The following is a 19,539-nucleotide window of genomic DNA, read 5'->3' as shown; positions in this document are numbered from 1 at the left end:
GGGATGGGAACCCTCCTTTCCTTTAAGGGCAGCTTGGCAAGTTACCCTTGTTGCTTCTGTGCACACCCACTTGGCCAGCACCGAGTTCCATGGCCACAGCTGAGAGGCTGGGAGGTATCGTCTGTAGCTTGGTGGCCGTGTGCTGCTTAAAACTTCCCATAATGTGGATGAATGGGAGAAGGAATTTTGGAGGGACCGTGAGTGGCATCTTCTGTAGTCAGGGACAGTTTCCTAGAGGTGATGGTGAACCTTGACTTAAGGAAGAACAGGAGTCAGCCAGGTAGAGAAGAGGGCAGAGGATCTGTGGACAGAGATGAGTCTGTAGGCAATGCTATTGGGATGTGAGAAAACATAGCATGATCTGGGAACTACAAACCACTCAGTAGGACTGCAGTGTGAAGGGAGAGTGGCAAGAGTGGGGCTTAGATCAAAAAGCAGGGACAGGGCCGGCCCCGTGGCTTGGTGGTTAAGTGCGTGCGCTCCGCTGCTGGCGGCCCGGGTTCGGATCCCGGGTGCGCACCGAGGCACCACTCCTCCAGCCATGCTGAGGCCGCGTCCCACATACAGCAACTAGAAGGATGTGCAGCTATGACAGACAACTATGTACTGGGGCTTTGGGGAAAAATAAATAAATAAAATCTTTAAAAAAAAAAAAAAAAAAAAAAGCAGGGACAGATTGTGAAACATATTGTATATTTGGCTGGGGAGTTTGGACGTTACCTTGAAGGCAGGAGAGTATGCTGAAAGTAGTAGTGATCACTTAAAATGGCAAAGGTTGGTTTGGGGAAGCACAGTTGAGAGTGCTCTGCCCTCAGCATCTACCTCCTTATAGATCACAGGAGTTGATTTGGGTCTGCATCACCAGGGTTGACTTTTCTCCCATTCTACAAATGTCCCACTCAAAACCATGGGCTTTGTTGCATAGACTGACCATCTAAAGTAGGTGAGGACTGTTGTTTGGTCAAGGCTGCTCATAGCTGCATCTGCCTGCTGGAGTCTCTGAGCTCTCAGGGCCCATGTAGAACGAGCTGACCTCTTCTGTCTCAGGCACTGTTTTAGGTACTTTATGTACCTTGTCTAATTTAATCTTTAGAAGACATGCTTGGCTGCAGAAACACAGCCTTCAAAATAACTGTGGTCCAGGGCTGGTATGGTGTCTAGATAGCATCAGAGACCCTGGCTCCTTCTCCCGTGTTCCTCTGGCATTCTCAACATGTGGTTGCACCTCATGATGTGAGGTGGCTGCTCCAGCTCCAGCTGTCGTGTTCACTTTTTCCCACCAGGAAGGATGGAAGGGAAGGGGAGGACAGGCCCTCCTCTTTTCAGAGCATGACCTGAAAGTTGCTTATGTCTTATCTGTTCATGCACTGTTAGCCAGTTACCTAGTCCTGTGGCCACATCAGTGTGAGGGAAGCTAGTAAATGTAATCTTCTGGGGGGGCATTTATCCAGCTACACTCAAGGGTTCTATTATAGAGGAAGAAAGGAAGAAAAGATATTAGCAGTTAATCAGCAGTCTTTGCCATACGTGGGTATCTTAGTTATCCATTGCTGCATAACAAACCATCCTGAAGCTTTGTGATTTAAGACAACCACCACCATTTATTATTTCTCACTGTTCTGTGAGGGTTTTTTTTCTCTTTTAACTAGACTATTTTTTAGATTCACAGCAAAATTGAGCAGAAAATAAAGAGAGTTCCCATATACTCCATGCCCCTACACATGCACAGGTTCTCCCACTATTAACATCCCCCACCAGAGTGGTACATTTTTTACAATTGATGAGCCTATGTTGATACATAATTATCACTCAAAGTCTAGGTAGGGTTCACTCTTGGTGTTGTTCATTCTATGAGCTTTGAGAAATGTATAATGACATGTATGTATCATTATAGTATCATACAGAATAGTTTCACTGCCCTAAAAATCCTCTGTGATCTGCCTATTCACTCTCCCTTTTCCCAAATTCCTGACAACCACTGATCTTTTTACCATCTCCATAGTTCTGCCCTTTCCAGAATGTCATATAGTTGGAATCAGACAGTATGTAGCATTTTCAGGTTGGCTTCTTTCATTTAGTAATACGCATTTATGGTTCCTCCATGACTTTTCATGGCTTGATAGTTCATTTCTTTTTAGTGATGAATAGTATTCCATTGTCTGGATGTACCACAGTTTATTCATACGTTCATCTACTGAGGGACATCTTGGTTGCCTCCAAGTTTTGGCAATTATGAAGAAAGATGATATAAACATTTGTGTGCAGGTTTTTGTGTGGACATAAATTTTCACCTCCTTTGAGTAAATACCAAGGAGTGATGGCTGGATTGTTATGGTAAGAGTATGCTTATTTTCTAAGAAACCACCGTCTTCCAAAGTGATTGTACCATTTTGCATTCCCACCAACAATGAAAGAGTTCCTGTTGCTCCACATCCTTGGCAGCGTTTGGTGTTGTCAGTGTTTTGAATTTTGGCCCCTCTAATAGGTGTGTAGTGGTATCTCATTGATATTTTAATTTGCATTTCCCTGATGATGTATGATGAGGAGTGTCTTTTCATATGCTTATTTGCCATCTGTATATCTTCTTTGGTGAGGTGACTGTTCAGGTCTTTTGCCCATTTTTTAATTGGGTTGTTCATTCTCTTATTCTTGAGTTTTAATAGTTCTTTATATATTTTGGATAACATCCTTATCAAGTATGTCTTTTCCAAATATTTTCTCCCAGTCTGTGGCTTGTCTTCTCATTGTCTTGACAGTGTCTTCACAGAGCACAAGTTTTAAATTTTAATAAGTTCAGCTTATCAGTTCCTTTTTCATGGATTGTGCCTTTGGTGTTGTATCTAAAAAGTCATTGCTATAGCCAAGGTCATCTAGATTTTCTCTTATGTTATCTTCTAGGAGTTCTATGGTGTTAAGTTTTATATTTGGATCTATGATCCATTTGATTTAATTTTTGTGAAGGGTGCAAAGTCTATGTCTAGATTCATTTTTTGTGAAGGTTACAAAGTCTATGTTTAGATTCATTTTTCTTATATATGGATGTCCAGTTGTTCTAGCATCATTTGTTGAAAAGGCTATCTTTTCTCCATTGTATTACCTTTGCTTCTTTGTCAAGGATCAGGTAACTATTTTTATATGGTCTATTTCTGGGCTCTCTATTCTGTTCCATGTATCTAATTGTCTGTTGTTTCACCAATACTGCACTCTCTTAAGTAATGTAGCTTTACAGTAAGTCTTGAAGTTGGGTAGTGTTGGTCCAACTTTGTTCTTCTCCTTCAATATTGTGTTGGTTACTCTGGATCTTTTGCATCTCCATACTGAAACTTTAGAATCAGTTTGTCGATATCCACAAAATAGCTTGCCAGGATTTTTTGGGATTGCAATGAATCTATAGATCAAGTTGGGAAGAACTGATATCTTGATAATACTGAGTCTTCCTATCCATGAACGTGTAATATCTCTCCATTTATTTAGCTCTTCTTTGATTTCTTTCATCCGAGTTTTTGTAGTTTTCCTCATATACAGGAGATATTGTGAGTTCATTTCCAGACCATTGCAATAAAGCAAATATTGCAAATAAGGCGAGTCACACAAATTTTTTGGTTTCCCAGTGCGTATAAAAGTTATGTTTACACTATACTGTAGTCTATTAAGTATGCAACAGCATTTTGTCTAAAAAAAACAATGCACATACCGTAATTAAAAAATACTTTATTGCTAAAAAATGCTAACCATCATCTAAGCCTTCAGCAAGTCATAATCTTTTTGTTGGTGGAGGGTTTTGTAAAAAATGCAATATTTGCGAAGCGAAATGAAATGAGGTATACCTGTATATCTTATACATATTTTTAAAGATTTATACCTAAGTATTTCATTTTTGGGGGTGCTAATGTGAGTGGTGTTGTGTTTTTAATTTCAAATTCCACTTTTTCATTGTGGATATATGGGAAAGTGAATTTTGTGGATTAACCTTGTATCTTGCAATTTTGCTATAACTGCTTATTAGTTTGAGGAGTTATTTTGTTGATTCTTTTGGATGTTCTACATAGACAATCATGTTATCTGCATACAAAGACAGTTTTGTTTCTTCTTTCCTAAAGCATCTACCTTTCATTTTCTTTTCTCGTCTTGCTGCATTAGCTAGGATAGGACTTCCAGTACGATGTTGAAAAGATGTGGTGAGAAGGGATATTCTTGCCTTTTTCCTAATCTTAGAGGGAAAACTTCTAGTTTCTCACCATTAAGTATGATGTTAGCTGTAGGTTTTTTGTAGATGCTCTTGATCTAGTTGAGGAAGTTCTCTTCTATTTCTAGTTTGCTGAGAGTTTTTAATCATGAATGGGTGTTGGATTTTGTCAAATGCTTTTTGTACATCCATTGATATGATCATGTGATTTTTCTGTTTTAGCCTGTTGTTGTGATGGATTACATTGATTGATTTTCATGTTCTGACTGTTTTTAATAAGCCTAGACTGGACTCAGCTGGGCAGTTCTTCTGCTTTGTGTGTTGTTAGCTGGGGCTGCAGTCGTGTGGTGGCTCATATGGGGGTGAAACGTCCAGGATGGCTCACTCATGTGGCTGGCTGTCAGCCGAGAGCTCAGCTGGGGGCTGTCAGCTGGAGTGCTGTGGTTCTCTCTATGTTGCTCTCCACATGGCCTTCACTTCTCATAACAGGGCAGCTGGGTTCCAAGAGGGACTATTGCAAGTACACAAAAGCAGCAGCTGCAGATCTCTTAAAGCCTAGCAGGGGAAGTTGTAGAGATCACTTCCATCTCATTTGTTGGTCAAAGCAAATCGTAGGGCCAGTCTAGATTCCAGGGGAGGAAAGACTGCACCTCTTTATGGCTGGAACAGCATGCATGTACAGGGAGAGGAGGAATGGATAGTGGCCATCTTTGGAGTCTCTCTACCCCAATGGGTGTTATACTTCTTTACCCAGATGAGGATACTGATCCTGAAAAATATAACTATCCAAGGTCACATCTAATAAATAATGGAATTGGGTTTAAACCTGGGTCTGTCCAACTTTAGACCCAACATTTTTTTCTATTCTGCCACTCATATTTACTGATAATTTAATTTCCTAAAGCAGCTTGCTTTAAAGGGGAAGCCCTTTTGTTTATTATATTATTAAACTTTAAAATTTATTTTAAATATATAAAAATTTAATATGTAAAACATAAAATATATATAAAATTTTGAAAATATATAAATTTATTTATATAAATTTTATTCTGGTGTAATAAAAGTTTTCCTTTCTGTGTTATGGTAGCTGCAGGGATGGGGGTGGGAGAGGATCCTTCTGTAGATAGTACAAAACTTTTCTGCACCTCAACTGATCCAGAGGCTGTCATGCTATTTGACTTACTACTGACCACTCCCTAGCCTGAAGCTTCTTTTATCCTCTATGCTTTTCCTTTTAATGTCAGTGCCAAAGTGTTTCCCAGGCCACTTCCAAGAAACGTCTTCTTTCTCTAATGCTTTTGCCAGTTCAGCTCATGGAAGCTGGATCACCTAACCTTGCCGAAGTGTGTTCAACTGGTGTGATGTTGTCTTCTTGGCCCCATGTCTTACTTTCTAATTCAGGAAAAAGTGCTACTTACCCTCATTATAGAAGTAGGTCACTGGGGAAACTGTCTCTTCTGTGAACTTTTTTGGGACGTTTGTTCCCGGAGCAAATATTGTGCCTAGAGCATACTAGAGGCTCAAAACGTATTTGTTAAGTGAAATACCACTGGTGGCATCTGCATGGCTGCTTTCTCTGGGCATGGAGCAGGCATCTCATTCACTGCTCTCTCCCGTCAGCAATAGCAGAATTGTCAGGCTGTTAGGGACAGCAGACTGATTTTAACAGCCTCCGTCAAAGGGAATCTCTTGGTTAATCCGCAGCAGGGACTGAAGAGAACACTCCTTCTTCCTCCCAACTCTACCAAGCATACAGCACCTCAAAGTCACGTGGAAATACTTGGGGGTGGTGGTGGTGGTCTGTTATGCTTGGTGACTTCTCCCCTGGTGCTCTACACTCTTGTGGCTAATCTAGACCTACTGCATTAAGTTCCTGCCTTATGATTCAGTAGATGTTGAAACACTTTATGTTTTATGTCTCTCTGCTTACATTTAACATGAGGAAAGATACACTGTACCATGCAGTAGCCTTGAAAGAATTAATGCCTCTGCCTAAAAGAGGGCCGTGTATTTTTGTTGTTCATATCAGTTTAATGCAATTCTTGGAATGAAAACAACTGAATTCTCATCAGTGGAAACCAGTGGTGATAGGTGGTCACCTGCAGAAGCATCTGGGAGGGGAAGTCTTAGTCTAGTGTTTCAATTTACTACCTATCAGTTTATATTCAAATTTTCTATTTCTTCTTGTACCTATTTTGACATTTTTGTAGCTTTCTAGGAATCTATGCATTTTATGTAGGTTTTCAATTTGATTAGTATATTGTGGCTCATAATACTCGTATTTTAAAAATTGTTGTTGGCTTTTATTTCTTATTATGTATTTTGTTTATTTATATCTTCTTCACTCCCTCCCTAACTTCCTCCCTTGTTCATCTCTCTACTTCTCCCTCCTTCCCTCCTATTTTGCTTTTTTTTTGATCAGTTGTGCCAGAGATCTTGTTAATCTTTTCAGCTTTTGGCTTTGTTCTATTTCTCAATGGTTTTTTTTGTTCTCCAATTCATTGATTTCTGCCCTTATTATTTCCTTCCTTAATGTTCCTTTGTGTTTGCTCTGTTCCTTTTTATTCTAACTTCATGAATTGAAAGCTGAGCTCATTTATTTTCTAAGGAGTCTATTTGCGTTGCTGTATTGTATCTGACTGTTTTTCTCCAGAGGATTTCCAGAAGAGGAATTATAGAGTCAAACCACATGAATGTTTTTAAGGTTCTTGATGGATATACCCAGACTGTTCTCCAGGAAGTCTGTGCCAATGAACATTTCTGTTGGAGAGAGTCCATCTTACGCAAGTTGAACCTTTATTCTTTAATCCATCTCACCTGTATTTGGTATATGATATGAAGCGAAGAGCTAAATTATTTTTTAATTTTTTCCCCCAAATAGATAACCAAACACTATTTATTCTTTCTTTTCATATTGAATTATGATGCAATCCTGATCATGTACTAAATTCTTATACATACTCCAGACTGTTTTAAGGGAGCTGTCTTTTCTGTTTCATTGATTTCTCAATCAATTCTTATATCAGCACTGTACTGTTTTAATTATTTTTGCTTTATAAAATGTTTGAGCATCTGGTGGACAAAGTTACCACTCATTATTCTTCATTTCCACACTTTTCTTAGCTATTCTTACTGGTTTATTCTTCCAGACACATATTTGAAATGGCAAGTTCTATAAAATCTCATTAGGGTTTTAATTAGAATTAAAGTAAACCTAGAAATTAATTTGTAAATAATTGGCATTCTTATAATATTGTATCTTTCTAACCAGGAATATGATATTTTTTTCTTTCTTTATTTAAGGTCTTCTGTTACTTCCTTTAATAAAGATTCATGGTCTTCTTCATAATAGGCCCTGCTAAAATTCCTATTGAGATTATTTCTAAGTCTTTTTCTTCCCTTTATGATTGGGGTATTTTCCAATTATATATTCTATAATTTCTAGCTGATTATTTCTGGTCTATAGTAAAGGTATATTTTAGTTTATCTATTTCATATTCCAACAATTTATTGAATTCTCTTAATATTCCATTGGCTTATCATTTGATTCTCCTGGTTTTGTATTTAGATAATATCATCCACAAGTAATGATAATGGTTTTGCTTCATCTATTATTACTTAACTAGGACTTCTAGAACAATATACATTGGGAAAGAATGCCATCCTTGTTTTAATTCTATCTTTAATGGAAATCTCTGTGTTGTTTTTACCATTAATGAAAAGTTGAACAATCTTTGCTTTTGTTTCCTTCCTTTTTTAAATCACATTAAGGGGGGCCGGCCCCGTGGCTTAGCAGTTAAGTGCACGCGCTCCGCTACTGGCGGCCAGGGTTCAGATCCCGGGTGCGCACCGACGCACCGCTTCTCCGGCCATGCTGGGGCCGCGTCCCACACACAGCAACTAGAAGGATGTGCAGCTATGACATACAACTATCTACTGGGGCTTTGGGAAGAAAAAAAAAAAGGAGGAGGATTGGCAATAGATGTTAGCTCAGAGCTGATCTTCCTCAGCAAAAAGAGGAGGATTAGCATGGATGTTAGCTCAGGGCTGATCTTTCTCACACACACACACAAAAAATCACATTAAGGAATCCTAGCCCCTTTTTTACTAAATTTTAAAAAACAGCAATAAACGTTGAATTTTATCCATTTTTTTTTTGAGAGGAAGCTCAGCCCTGAGCTAACATCCATGCCAACCCTCCTCTTTTTGCTGAGGAAGACTGGCCCTGGGCTAACATCTGTGCCTATCTTCCTCCACTTTATATGGGACGCCGCCACAGCATGGCCTGAGGAGCAGTGCCTCGGTGCACGCCCGGGATCCGGACCCGGGCTGCCAGCAGCAGAGCGCGTGCGCTTAACCCCTACGCCACAGGGCCGGCCCCAAATTTTATCCATTTTTAAAGTACCCATTCAGATGATTACAGAGTTTTCCTTTTTCAACGTATTGATGTGACGTTTTAAAGTAATCAGTTTTCCAATATGGTTTATATAGATTCCTACAACAAATCTATTACCATGGTATATTTAAATACACTGCTGGTTTCCAAATTTAAAAAAATTGTTAATAATTTCTAAGTGAGATTTGTTGGCCTGTAGTTCTATTTTGGCATCAAAGTTTGATATCCTTCACTTGTAAGTTTGTCTGGGCATGGAGCCTCTTTGGAAGTAGATTCATTGAAAACTTTTCAGTCTCTTTCAGTGTCATTGACATATTTAGGTTTTCCTCTTAAGTCAGTTTGACTAATTTATATTTTTCCATTTCATTGAAATTTTCGAAATATTACCGTAGAGTTGTATATCATATTCTTGTAACATTTTGAATCCCACATGTGTCTCATTTCTCCTGTTTTAGGAAATTTACCGAAGGTTTTGTCTGTTTAGTGGGTTTATTCTCTTTTTCAAAGAACAAGCTCTTGGATTTATTTATAAATTCTACCACTTTTCTGTTTTCTCTGAAGCTTACTTTCTAATGAACAGCAGCTACCGTAGATCCTTTTGGCTTTGCAGATCCCAGACTCCCCTTCTTTTCCGTAGAAACTGTCTTTCTGAAAAGTTGCATATTAGTGACATTTTTATAAATGGAACTGTGCTTTCCATTCATTTGCGTTTTTGTTTCCCAGGCTCTTTATTTTCATTTCTTTAATCTTCAATGATCAGGAGTTTATGTTTCTCTAAATAAACTCTGTGACACCAGGGAGCCCTGATATTTAAGCAAATAGGGAGCAAATTATTTATTTGAATTGCCGCCTCTAGGATCTTTGTTTTTATGTAGGAGGTGTTCTTAACGTGGGATACAAATCTAGTTGAGCATATCCACCTTTTACCTTTTGTTTATTCCTATACACGCCTGTTCTTATCACTTATCACCAATCTCAGTCTATGATAAAAGGATAAAGCAGCTCATTTATAGATTAATTCTTTTTTTTATTATAATTTTATTTATTTTTTTTCCCCCAAAGCCCCAGTAGATAGTTGTGTGTCATAGCTGCACATCCTTCTAGTTGCTGTATGTGGGACGTGGCCTCAGCATGGCCGGAGAAGTGGTGCGTTGGTGCGCGCCCGGGATCCAAACCCGGGCTGCCAGCAGCGGAGCGTGAGCACTTAACTGCTAAGCCATGAGGCCGGCCCTATAGATTAATTCTTTTATGTTGTTCATGCAACACACTAACCTCTCATGGGGATGGGCTTTGTTAATCAGGAGGTAATTTTTCCCACTTACTTTTGTGGTTAGAGGAAATCGGTTGCAAGATGATTGGTAACTCTGCAGGGCCCAGTTCATGGTGGGGAAACAAAGGCCACTGGTCCTGTCCTGGAGCAGGTGTCCTTGCCTCTGGAACCAGGTGAGCTCACTGACTGTGGGTGGGGTAACCAGGAGCCCTTCAGTTAACTCGTCCTTTGTGAAAGGACCCAAGTACACAGCCTCTGCAGGAGCCGAGGACTGGACAGGGTGTCTTGGTGGCCAGCGTCAATAGTGGGTGTGTGGCACAGCTGAAGCTCACAGTGTTCTGTCTGGCAGTGCTTCATGTTATATTTGACCCTTGGTTCCCTTATCCCTGTGGCCAGGGTCACAGGAAATAGTTGAGTCGCTGCCTTCCTACTGGGATTCCAGGTCCCTGGTCCACCCCTTCCTCTCAGGCTTGCACTGGTGTTTTCCTCCTGTGTTGACACCGAGTCTGCTTTCTTAATTCTTGTAATAAACCTCTCTCAATGACTTGGGACAGGGCCTGGGCTGGAGGGCATTTGAAGGCAACCTCAGTGTTAGACTCCACAGCTCCTCACTCCCCCTGCTCCCCCAGCCAGTGCTGCTTGTTGGATCAAACACAAAGAACGTGCACAGAGTTTACGGCTTCCTCTTTGAGAGTTTCCATCTCGGTCTGGGGCTTCTTCTGCCTCTCCTGGGAGCCCTAGAGATTCCCATGCGAATTGCACACCTGGTGGTCTGCCTTGACAGGCCCCAGCATTCTTTAGGTGAGTAGCAGAGGAGCAGCCTATTAGGGAGATTTGAGGGCCATTTATGTCCTTTATTACTTTGCATCCTATTTACATATATGCCTTGCTTTTGCCTGGGCTATTTCTAAATCGCTCTTTCATCCCCTGAGTGGGAGTTGGGAGAGAGGAGGAGAGAAGGTGTCCCCACACTTCAAGAACATCAGAAAACCCAGCACCGTATCATCCCTCTTCTGTATGATAGTTCATATGAATATTTGAGATTTGCTTACCATTAAATTCTCTTATCTTTAGAAGCCCATCTTTTCTGCTCCCTTTCCCTCCTCTCATTTTCAGCCACAGTCTGCTGTACCCACAGGCTTCCTAAAGAAATCAAGAAGCAGTAGGAGCTGATTGGAATTTTTCCAAATGCGTGGAAACAGCAGGAGGCATTGAGCCATGATTGGGTGTGCTCGTCCCTGACATGGCTTGTATCAGGTGAGGGGGTATGTGTGCCTGTTTCCCCCTCTGCCTGATTATTGCCCTCTGATTACCCCTATGCCACCCCAGAATTGATTTCCCATCAAAATGTTGAGGGTGAAAGCGGTAGGTTAGTTAGAGCTTTTAAGTAAAGGGTTTACCACCACAGCTCATTGGCAGCTATTAAAATGCAAATCCCCTCACTCAGTAGGTAGAATGGGGCTTTGATACGTCCTTTTGTCGGGTGGTGGTTGGAGGGGGAGAATCGACAGCTGATTTAGTAATGAGGGCTCATCACCAGAAATTGCTTCATTTCTATGCTCTCAAGCAGTTTTGTGGAGCATGGAATTTTGGGCAATGGAACCGGGCACCTTGAAGCAAGAGCTGGCTCTGCCCGACAGTCAGGCCTGTGTGGTGTGGAGAAAATTGCTCAGGCCCGGAAGGGTTCTCTCTGTTTGCAGCATCCCCTTGAGTGTATGTGAGTTGATGAAAACTTGCTTGCCCGAAGGGTGAGAATAGGAGATCCCTGCCTAGAAGGTATAATCAGAGAAGTTCTGAGGGCCATCACTCTTCAGGGAAAGATCTGCTACAGGTTCTCAGGTTCCATTCTCCTATATCAACCAAATTCTGTAGCAATGCATTTTCCGTTAAGACAGTCTGAAGACAGTGATTTCCAAAGGGGTCGTGAATGGATTTAAGTTGTAATGTAAAATGTATATCATACAGCATTTGTTTGTGTCAAGAAGTCAGACAAGGTTGATTTGTAGAAATTCTCCAAAACATGAGGGAGGTTTTTTGGTCTAGAGCTGTGCTCTCCATGACTCTAGCCTTCAGCCACATGTGGCTAATGAGCACTTGAAATGTGGCCGGTTTGCATTGAGATGTGCTGTCAAGATAATCTGTACATTGGATTTTGAAGAATTAGTAAGAAAAAGGAATGTAAAATAACTCATTCATAGTTGTTTAATATTGATTCCGTGTTAAAATAATGTTTCAGATATATTGAAATAAATAAAATATACTGAAATTAATTTAATTATAATTCTCCTGTCTGCATAGAATTCCTTTATCCCACTAGAGGGAGGTATGTTCCAGCTTCAGGAAGTCTGGTGCTTAGTGTATAAACTTCACTGCTTCTGAATGTACTCTTAAAAAAGAAGAAAAATAATAACTCAGGTTTCTGCTTTGTTTCAATTCTGCGTAATTCTGATGTCTCTGGAGGTTGCACTTTGTATGAAAGTGAAGCCAAAACAGAAGAGGCAAGAGGCGGAGAGGTTTTCCACCCTCTGTGTATTAATTCATGAGGAGGTTCCTGTCACTTCTTTGTTGAATTGCTTTTGTTTATGCGCTGTTCCCTGGGACTTGAGTCTGTGCACAACACAGCACGCACACACATACAGGATGTGGCGTGTGTGCAGTTGTAACAGAAAGGACCAGGGCCCTGCTACACTCACACACCTGCACAGCACCTCCTGGACCACGTGGAGTGCGATATGACTGTGTCTCGGAGTTGTGCCACCTGGTATCCCCGGCCAGTGGTCCATACCCCTCCCCTCTCTGTTGTTCCTAGGGGCGGTGTTTGCTGTGGTTTGAGGCTGGGGCTGCTGTTTGCATGTAGTGTGTGTGAATCTGCCTCTTGATCCTACTCTGAAACCAGCATCATCTTGTGCTTATGGTGTAGTGACTACACACTCTCCTGGTTTTCCTTGGATCTTTCTGGGTAGCTTCTTTTTGGTCTTCTGTGGTTTTTGTATGTTTCTTGGTCTGATAAGCACTGGTTTTCCCTTTTCTGGTCTGTGCACTCGGTGATCTTAGCCATTCTGGAGGCTTCATCACTGCCCTTATACGGAGGACTCCTAAGTCTTTATCTCCAATATGGGGCACTCTCTTGAGCTTGTGGGGGGTCAGAATTGGCCACCCCAAAATGTGTCTCTTTGGCTTGATTATTTTTAAGAATAAAAGACTCTGAAAGAAACTTTGACCTCCCCCCAACTGCCTAAAAGAATTTCAAATAAAAAGGCCTGTTCCAGGAAGGAGCTAATACCATAAGGCAACTGTAATGTAATGTAAAACGTGTCTCTCAGGTCACTTGTCTGTAGTTGGGCCATTTCCCTTTCCATCTCCATGTAAATTGCTTTCCTCCCACTTGAAGTCCCAAACCACTACCCCCAATATCCTCCTTTGTCTTTAGCTGAAGATGATATTTAAACTGGCAGCTTGGCCGTTTTGGTGAGTTGCTCAGTTTTCCTGAGTCTCTCCCATGTATACATGTTATAAAGCTTTCTTTGATTTTCTCCTGTTACTCTGTCTCATGTCAATTTAATTTGTAGCCCAGCCAGAAGGACCTAGAGTGGGTAGAGGATTTGTCTTCCTTCCCTACAAGCTACATCCATACCCATCCAGCTGCCTCCTGGACATCACATAGACACCCCAAACTCAACCGCCATTGCACTCCTTACTTCCCGTGTCATGGCACTCCTCAGCACCATCGTAGTCTCTTATTATCTGCTCGTCTATCTTACCCAGTGTACAGTAAGTCCTAGCAGGACAAACACCGTGCTGGTCTTGCTCTGTTTCATTCCTAGTATCTCACACCATGCCTGGTTATTGTATATCTTCAAGGAGTATTTGAATGAAGATTTTGTTATATCTTTAGTTTTAAACCAATTGTATTGTTTACTTATAAACATTCTTATGACCATTATGTGACTCCATTGTATAATCTCATTAGCATTATGTCATATCATGGGGCTATGATCACCATCATCTTGTGGCACGGTCTGTTTAAAAAAAGTTTTGACCACTGTATTAGTGGGGCATTTGCATTAATCCCTCCCGTGATTCCCTGTGGTGGAAGCTTTCTCTCTTGACCTCTCTCCTTTTGTGACCCTTATTACATGTCGAAGGGGACATTTCCATCAGCCCCACCACACATTTCCAGGAATTTAGGTCACAGAAAACTGGAGCAAAAGGTCAAGGTGTGTGACATGTTTCCATGCCTGTAGTTCAGTCCACAGGCAGCTTTTCCAGGACATATTCTAATTTCTTTTAATGCCTCTGCTATTAAACCAACCCACTTTTATTTAGATTTGTGACTAATAGACACTGTTTTTCTTGTCAGAGCATGAAGAGGAACTGGACCGAGAATTTGACCTGGAGACTGACACTTTATTTGGAGGATTAAAGAAGGTACAAAGTGGATAAATGATAACCCTTCTCAATTTTCAAACCCGCTTTCAATGGTTTGCATCACTTTTGTGTTTGGCATTGACCCAGGTATAGAATTCAGCAACAATTGGGAATTAAGTATGGTTCCTGTTGTAAAGGTGTAAGTGTGTAGTGTTGAATAAGGCGTTCCCCCATGTTCTTTATCTTCTTGTGCGCTGTTTCTTTTCAAGTCACCAGAAATCTGATTATGTAACCTTATCAGTTCACACAGGTTTCACTTTTGTAAAGTTCAGAAAGTTCCTTCCTGACCTAACAATATCTATTAGAATCAAGTGTGGCCCCTGGGCCCTCCCTGTACCAATTGTTGGCAACTATAGGAACTACTTCCTTCCTGTCTCTAGGTGCCCGTGGCTGTCCAGACCGCTGCAGAGCATGCTGGGAATCCCCTTCCCCTCTCCTCCCTGGTTCTGCGGTGGTGGTAGGCTGGCTTATTCATCTTCTGCTGCAGGTCATTGTGTCTGCTGAGGTAGCAGGCGGGGTGGCTGCTGTTCTGTCACATACCTTGTGCCCTTCTAGATGTGACAGTTAGCACTTCTGTTCTTGAGAGTATGTCGTGGGTAGGTACCAGACCCTCCTCTTCCAGATGCCAGATGCTAGACTACCTTTTTCCTCCCAGCAGAACCTCTTTCCTTGTGAGGCTGAGGTTCATCTCATTCTTCCCCTTTCAGTTTCTCAAGACCCCATTTCACTAAGGACTTGGATCAAAGGAGGTCCAAGTTCCAGCTCATGGTTTGGGGTCCAGGTCAAGGCTAGTGATGAGTGGTGTATTTGTTTTTCTAAGCATTTCGATATATTTTTTAAATGATATCAAAACATCGTTTTTTACTATTTTCACTCTGTGTGTGGTTAGCTTTTGTGGGTTGATTTGGAACATAAAATAATGCTTGCATTCCAAGTTCTGAACAGCCGACTTACAAAGAAACTTTTGGAAGACAATTTCCAAACTGGGCACTGCCTGTACTGATGTTTTTCTACTTTGAGAGTTGCAGGTCTTGCTTAGAGTTGTAAATTGACTTCAATTTTGTTTTTGATTTTCTAGGGTAACCTGTCCTTTGTTCCCAGCTCTGGCTCTGTACAGAGCTACGATATTAGATATAAGGACCACATTTGTCTGGCACTGGGAGGAGTGTCCTGCCCTGCGTGGGGCACCATTGCTGGCTTTTGTTGCTCTGCCCACCAGACGTTTCCATGAAAAGTTGGGTGAAAATTGAATTTTTGTTCTCTGAATCATTTGTAAGTGTTTCTGATTTAAATAAGCCCTTTTTAGGATTATTAGTAAGACCTATAAGGCGGGTGGTATTGTGCCCACTTCAGAGATGAGGAAATTTGGGAAGCTTTATGTCATGGTGGAATATGAGATGGAATAGGAGATAGCCTTTGTGAGTGTCTGGGATCTACTTTGCAGAAATATACCACTATTGGATCTCTTACAACAGAAAAAAATAGTGATTATTTTTATTTTTTAGAGTCGCAGGCATTTCAGATAGTACTGAATTGTTTGCCAGGGCAAAAATAAGCAAACCCGTCTTAGACTGAGACTTTTAGCTCTTGAAGGGAAGCAATTGTGAGGCAGTGTGAGAAGCTGAACAGAGGGTCAGGCCCTGACAAGTTTTGGAGCTACCACTGATTTTGTTGTCAAGGGGCAGGCTCAGCCCTGCGGGGTGTTAGGTACTTCTAGACAAAGGGGCTATGTCTTCGCTGACTTCCAGCTCCCATCACTCCATCAAGTCCAGCTGCCTGACTCCCTGCCAAGGCTTTATGGTCCTCTCTTCTAAGCGTTCTCCGTGACAGCCCCCCATAACAGGGCACGGGTCAGGGAGGGTCAATGTCCAGGCCAATTTGCCTTTGTGGAAAAGTGCACAAGGTACAGATACACACCCTTGGAGCTCCAAAGACTTGGTCTTTTGCCATCTTGAAAAATCTCTCTCTGTCCATCCATCTGTCTGTCTAACCATCCATCCGTCTATTGGGTGCTACCTCCTGTTGTCCTCATCTTTGTATATCTCATTACCTTGTATATGGGGTGGGTAGTTTGGAGTCCTGGAATTTAGAGGGAAAATGATGCATCCTGGTGGATAGCCAACAAATGAAGGAAATTGATACTATGTGATATTTGGTGAAGATCATAAAACAGACCCAGGGGCCGAGTGTAGTGCTACAGAACTCACTGATGTCTGCTGAAAGTCTTATTTTGGCTAAAATAGAGGCCTGATAGGTTCTGGACACTCCTTGCTGAATAGTTCCTTTCTTAGAGGTTATGGGAGGTGGCAAGCAAATGCTACCCTAGTCCAAATTCTAATCAAAGGAAGATATTCAGCATGAGTAGAAATCGTGAACTTGAGAAGAAAGCTTTAATGTTCTCTGACCAGTCCATCCCTTGAATGTTAGGCTACAGCAGGGTTGCCAAACCTCAGCGCTACTGACATTTTAAACCAGATAATTCTTTATTGTAGGGGGGCTGTTCTGTACATTGTGGGCTGTTTAGAAGCATCCCTGGACTCTACCTAGTAGATGCCAGTAGCAACTGTTGCCCCAAGTCATGACAATCAAAAATGTCTGCAGGCATTCCCACATGCCCCCTCGGGGGCAAAATCACCCCTCTTGGAGAACAGGTGGTCTACAGTAATATTTAAAGGCTTTGCCCCCACTGCCTTTGTTATGCTCATGCCATTTCTTACCTTTGCTTATCCTGTCTCCTCTTCTGGATTGGCCTCACCTTTTCCCTGTCTGGTCCTTACTTGCACTCACATCTCAGCCCAGGTATCTCCTGTCACAGAAGCATTGCCTGGACCTCTAAGTTGGGCTTAGTGCTCATAGTTCCGGACACTTCCTTGCCTCTCTCTTGATCTCCTTCCACAGATAACTGCTTTTAATGGGTGTGTTCCTGTGCCAAGTCTGTTTGAGTGCTGGGGACACAGTAGTGAACCAGACAAACAAGATTCCTGTCCTAGTGTCTCCTAGTGGGGACAGACTGACAGTAAGTAAATGAACAAATGTAACAGCCACAGATTGAGTTAAATGATATGAAGGAAATAAACAGGGTGATATGATAGTAATGCTTAGGATCGTATCTTGTACTCTATTATGATAAATTTATTTGTACGGTTTTATTTTGTATTATCTATTATACGCTAGACTGTGAGTCCCACAGGGCAGGGCTAGGATTTAATCATTCCTGTATCTTCGGTGCCTGGAGCAGAGTAGGAGTATTTTATTGAATTTAACTGCAGGAAAGAGTGAATATCACTGTGGCAGGTGGCAACATTGGAGTCAAGTGCATTAGTCCTGAGTGTATCTAGATAGACATGTAGTTAAATGCTAAGTGGGACGGTGTTTGTAGTCAGAGCAGGGACAGAACATTGTGAGCACAATCACCAGCTGCTTTTGGGAGGAGGAGGTTGACCTTCCACTGAGCTCCACAGAATGGGTAGGATTTGGCAAGGTCATCGGTAGAGGAGATGCTGTTCCAGAGGGGCTCACTGTAATTGGAAAAGGCAAGGACATATTAGGGAGATGGTGACTCAAGGTGAAGCTTCATTTAGGACAGTGAAAGGGAGCTGTGCCTGACCACAGTCCTCTAATTTTTGATGGTGTTGGAGTTTGGAGGATTATAGCCCAAATCAGGAATGCCTTTGGGCCTTGTAATTTCTTTGGTGTAAAGCTGATTGCATTTGCCAAGATGCCAGATCTGGTGAGGGAGCTTATGTAGGTGCAGCTATCAAGGACTGCTCAGGTTCCAGATGCTGTGACATTTGCATCCGGTTTTGCAGTGTCTTCTCTTCCAGGCTTGGAAGTGCCTCCCACCGTGGGCTCCACTGGCCTCCTGGAGCAGTCGTGTGTTGGAGCCTGTGTGTGGCCAGGGATGGGTCCAGCCAGCGCCTCTCCAGTTCTAACCGTTATCCATCTTGGTGTTTGGGAGTCCTCTTCTCTTTTTCTTTGCTAGTCTTCTTGCTCGTGGTCCCAAGGGATAAAGGAAATATTTTAGTGCTCATGTTTCTTGCTTGATATAGTCAACTTGCTTCTTCTAGTTAGGGTCTGAATCTAGCTGATTCAAATGAAGCGCTATGTTGGGTTGTGTTGTCATGAATTTTTTTCTTTTCCTTTTTTAAAAAATTTCTGATTCAAGGTAGTTGGCATAATGGAAAGAGCACAGGTTTGGAGTTGGATGGACTTGAGTTCAAAATGCAGTTTGCTGCATTTTGGAAAATCATTTACCTTCTCTGAGCCTTAGTTTTAGTATGTGGAATATGGGCCTGGGAGTTTGGGGAGAGAGATGGTGGATATAAAACACGCAGCCTGTATGTGCTTGGTGCAGAATGGTTGCCCAGGGCCTGTTGTTGTTACTTTTTTCCTTCCATGGATGATGATTTCCTGTTTTAGAATTAAGATTTGCTAATTTTCCCTCTCTGACAAAGAGGTAATGTTCTACAGAAAAACATTTAAATCTAGAAGGGGATTGCTACTGAAAGGAGCTCTCAAAAGTCTAATGTATTATGAAGAGTTTTACATGTAATCAATTCCTCATTTCTTTCCTGAGGACACCACTTCCTGTGGCAAGTTTCTGAAATTGGGGATATTTGTAAATAAGAAGTTCTTTCAGAAGTAGAGTCAGAGAGGACTTTACAGCACCCATCAGAAGGGTTAGGAAGAAAAGACAAGATCAGAGAAGGGAAGCTTGATCACTTATGTCTTTGAATGTGAAGAGAAAAGAGGTCATTTTGTAAAGTAAAGACAGTTTTTTAGCTGCTCAACTTTTGCCCATGAAGATTTTAAGATTCAGCTTATTTATGAATTCCTCTGTATTTCAATACTTTTGAAAAACAAGCAGCTCTGTTTTGGTTCATTTAACAAATTTTCACTGAGCTCCTGTGTCAGAGGCAATGCGCTCGGTGCTGGGAGGCCGTGACATTCCATGCTCAGTCTCTGTCCGCACTGGGCTCTGAATTTGGGGGAAGGTGTTGATGAGACAGTGAGGTGAGTAATGCAGCCATCCATGGGGCGTGCAGAAACAGAAAGTGCATATAACTCGGACTTGCAGGAATTGAAGCTGAGGTATTGGGGAAAGGTGGGTGAAGCGAATAGCATGAATAAGGACCTGGATTTGAGAGAGAGAGAAATTCAGCTTGGCTGGGAGTTTGAGTGTGAGGAGGGGGATGACACAAGATAGATGAAGGCCGGATCATGAAGGCCATTGGGTGTCCTCTGTGGAGTCTGGACTTG

At 41.8% G+C, this 19,539-nt stretch overlaps 1 protein-coding gene across 6 annotated transcripts in view; it reads left to right on the top strand.

The window, feature by feature from the left end:
- The window catches only part of HHAT (hedgehog acyltransferase), a 319,575-nt gene that overhangs the window by 15,931 nt on the left and 284,105 nt on the right, over nucleotides 1–19,539 (top strand). For 5 of the 6 annotated variants that reach the window (XR_015554405.1, XM_087439462.1, XM_087439456.1 and 2 more), the window contains exon 3: nucleotides 14,213–14,280. Coding sequence is in view for 4 of the 6 variants with exons in the window: in XM_087439462.1 (XP_087295588.1) it covers nucleotides 14,213–14,280 (68 nt within the window). In the remaining 2 variants the exon portion in view is untranslated. Of the gene's footprint in view, nucleotides 1–10,964; nucleotides 11,110–14,212; nucleotides 14,281–19,539 lie in introns of those variants that run through there. The other variant, XM_087439479.1, reaches the window with a different exon arrangement.

This window comes from Ceratotherium simum, chromosome 2, assembly GCF_057802395.1.
Source record: "Ceratotherium simum simum isolate JZ-2026a chromosome 2, ASM5780239v1, whole genome shotgun sequence".
Taxonomy (NCBI): domain Eukaryota; kingdom Metazoa; phylum Chordata; class Mammalia; order Perissodactyla; family Rhinocerotidae; genus Ceratotherium; species Ceratotherium simum.
The sequence above is the reverse complement of the archived record's forward strand: the minus strand, read 5'-3'. Positions and strand labels throughout refer to the sequence as shown.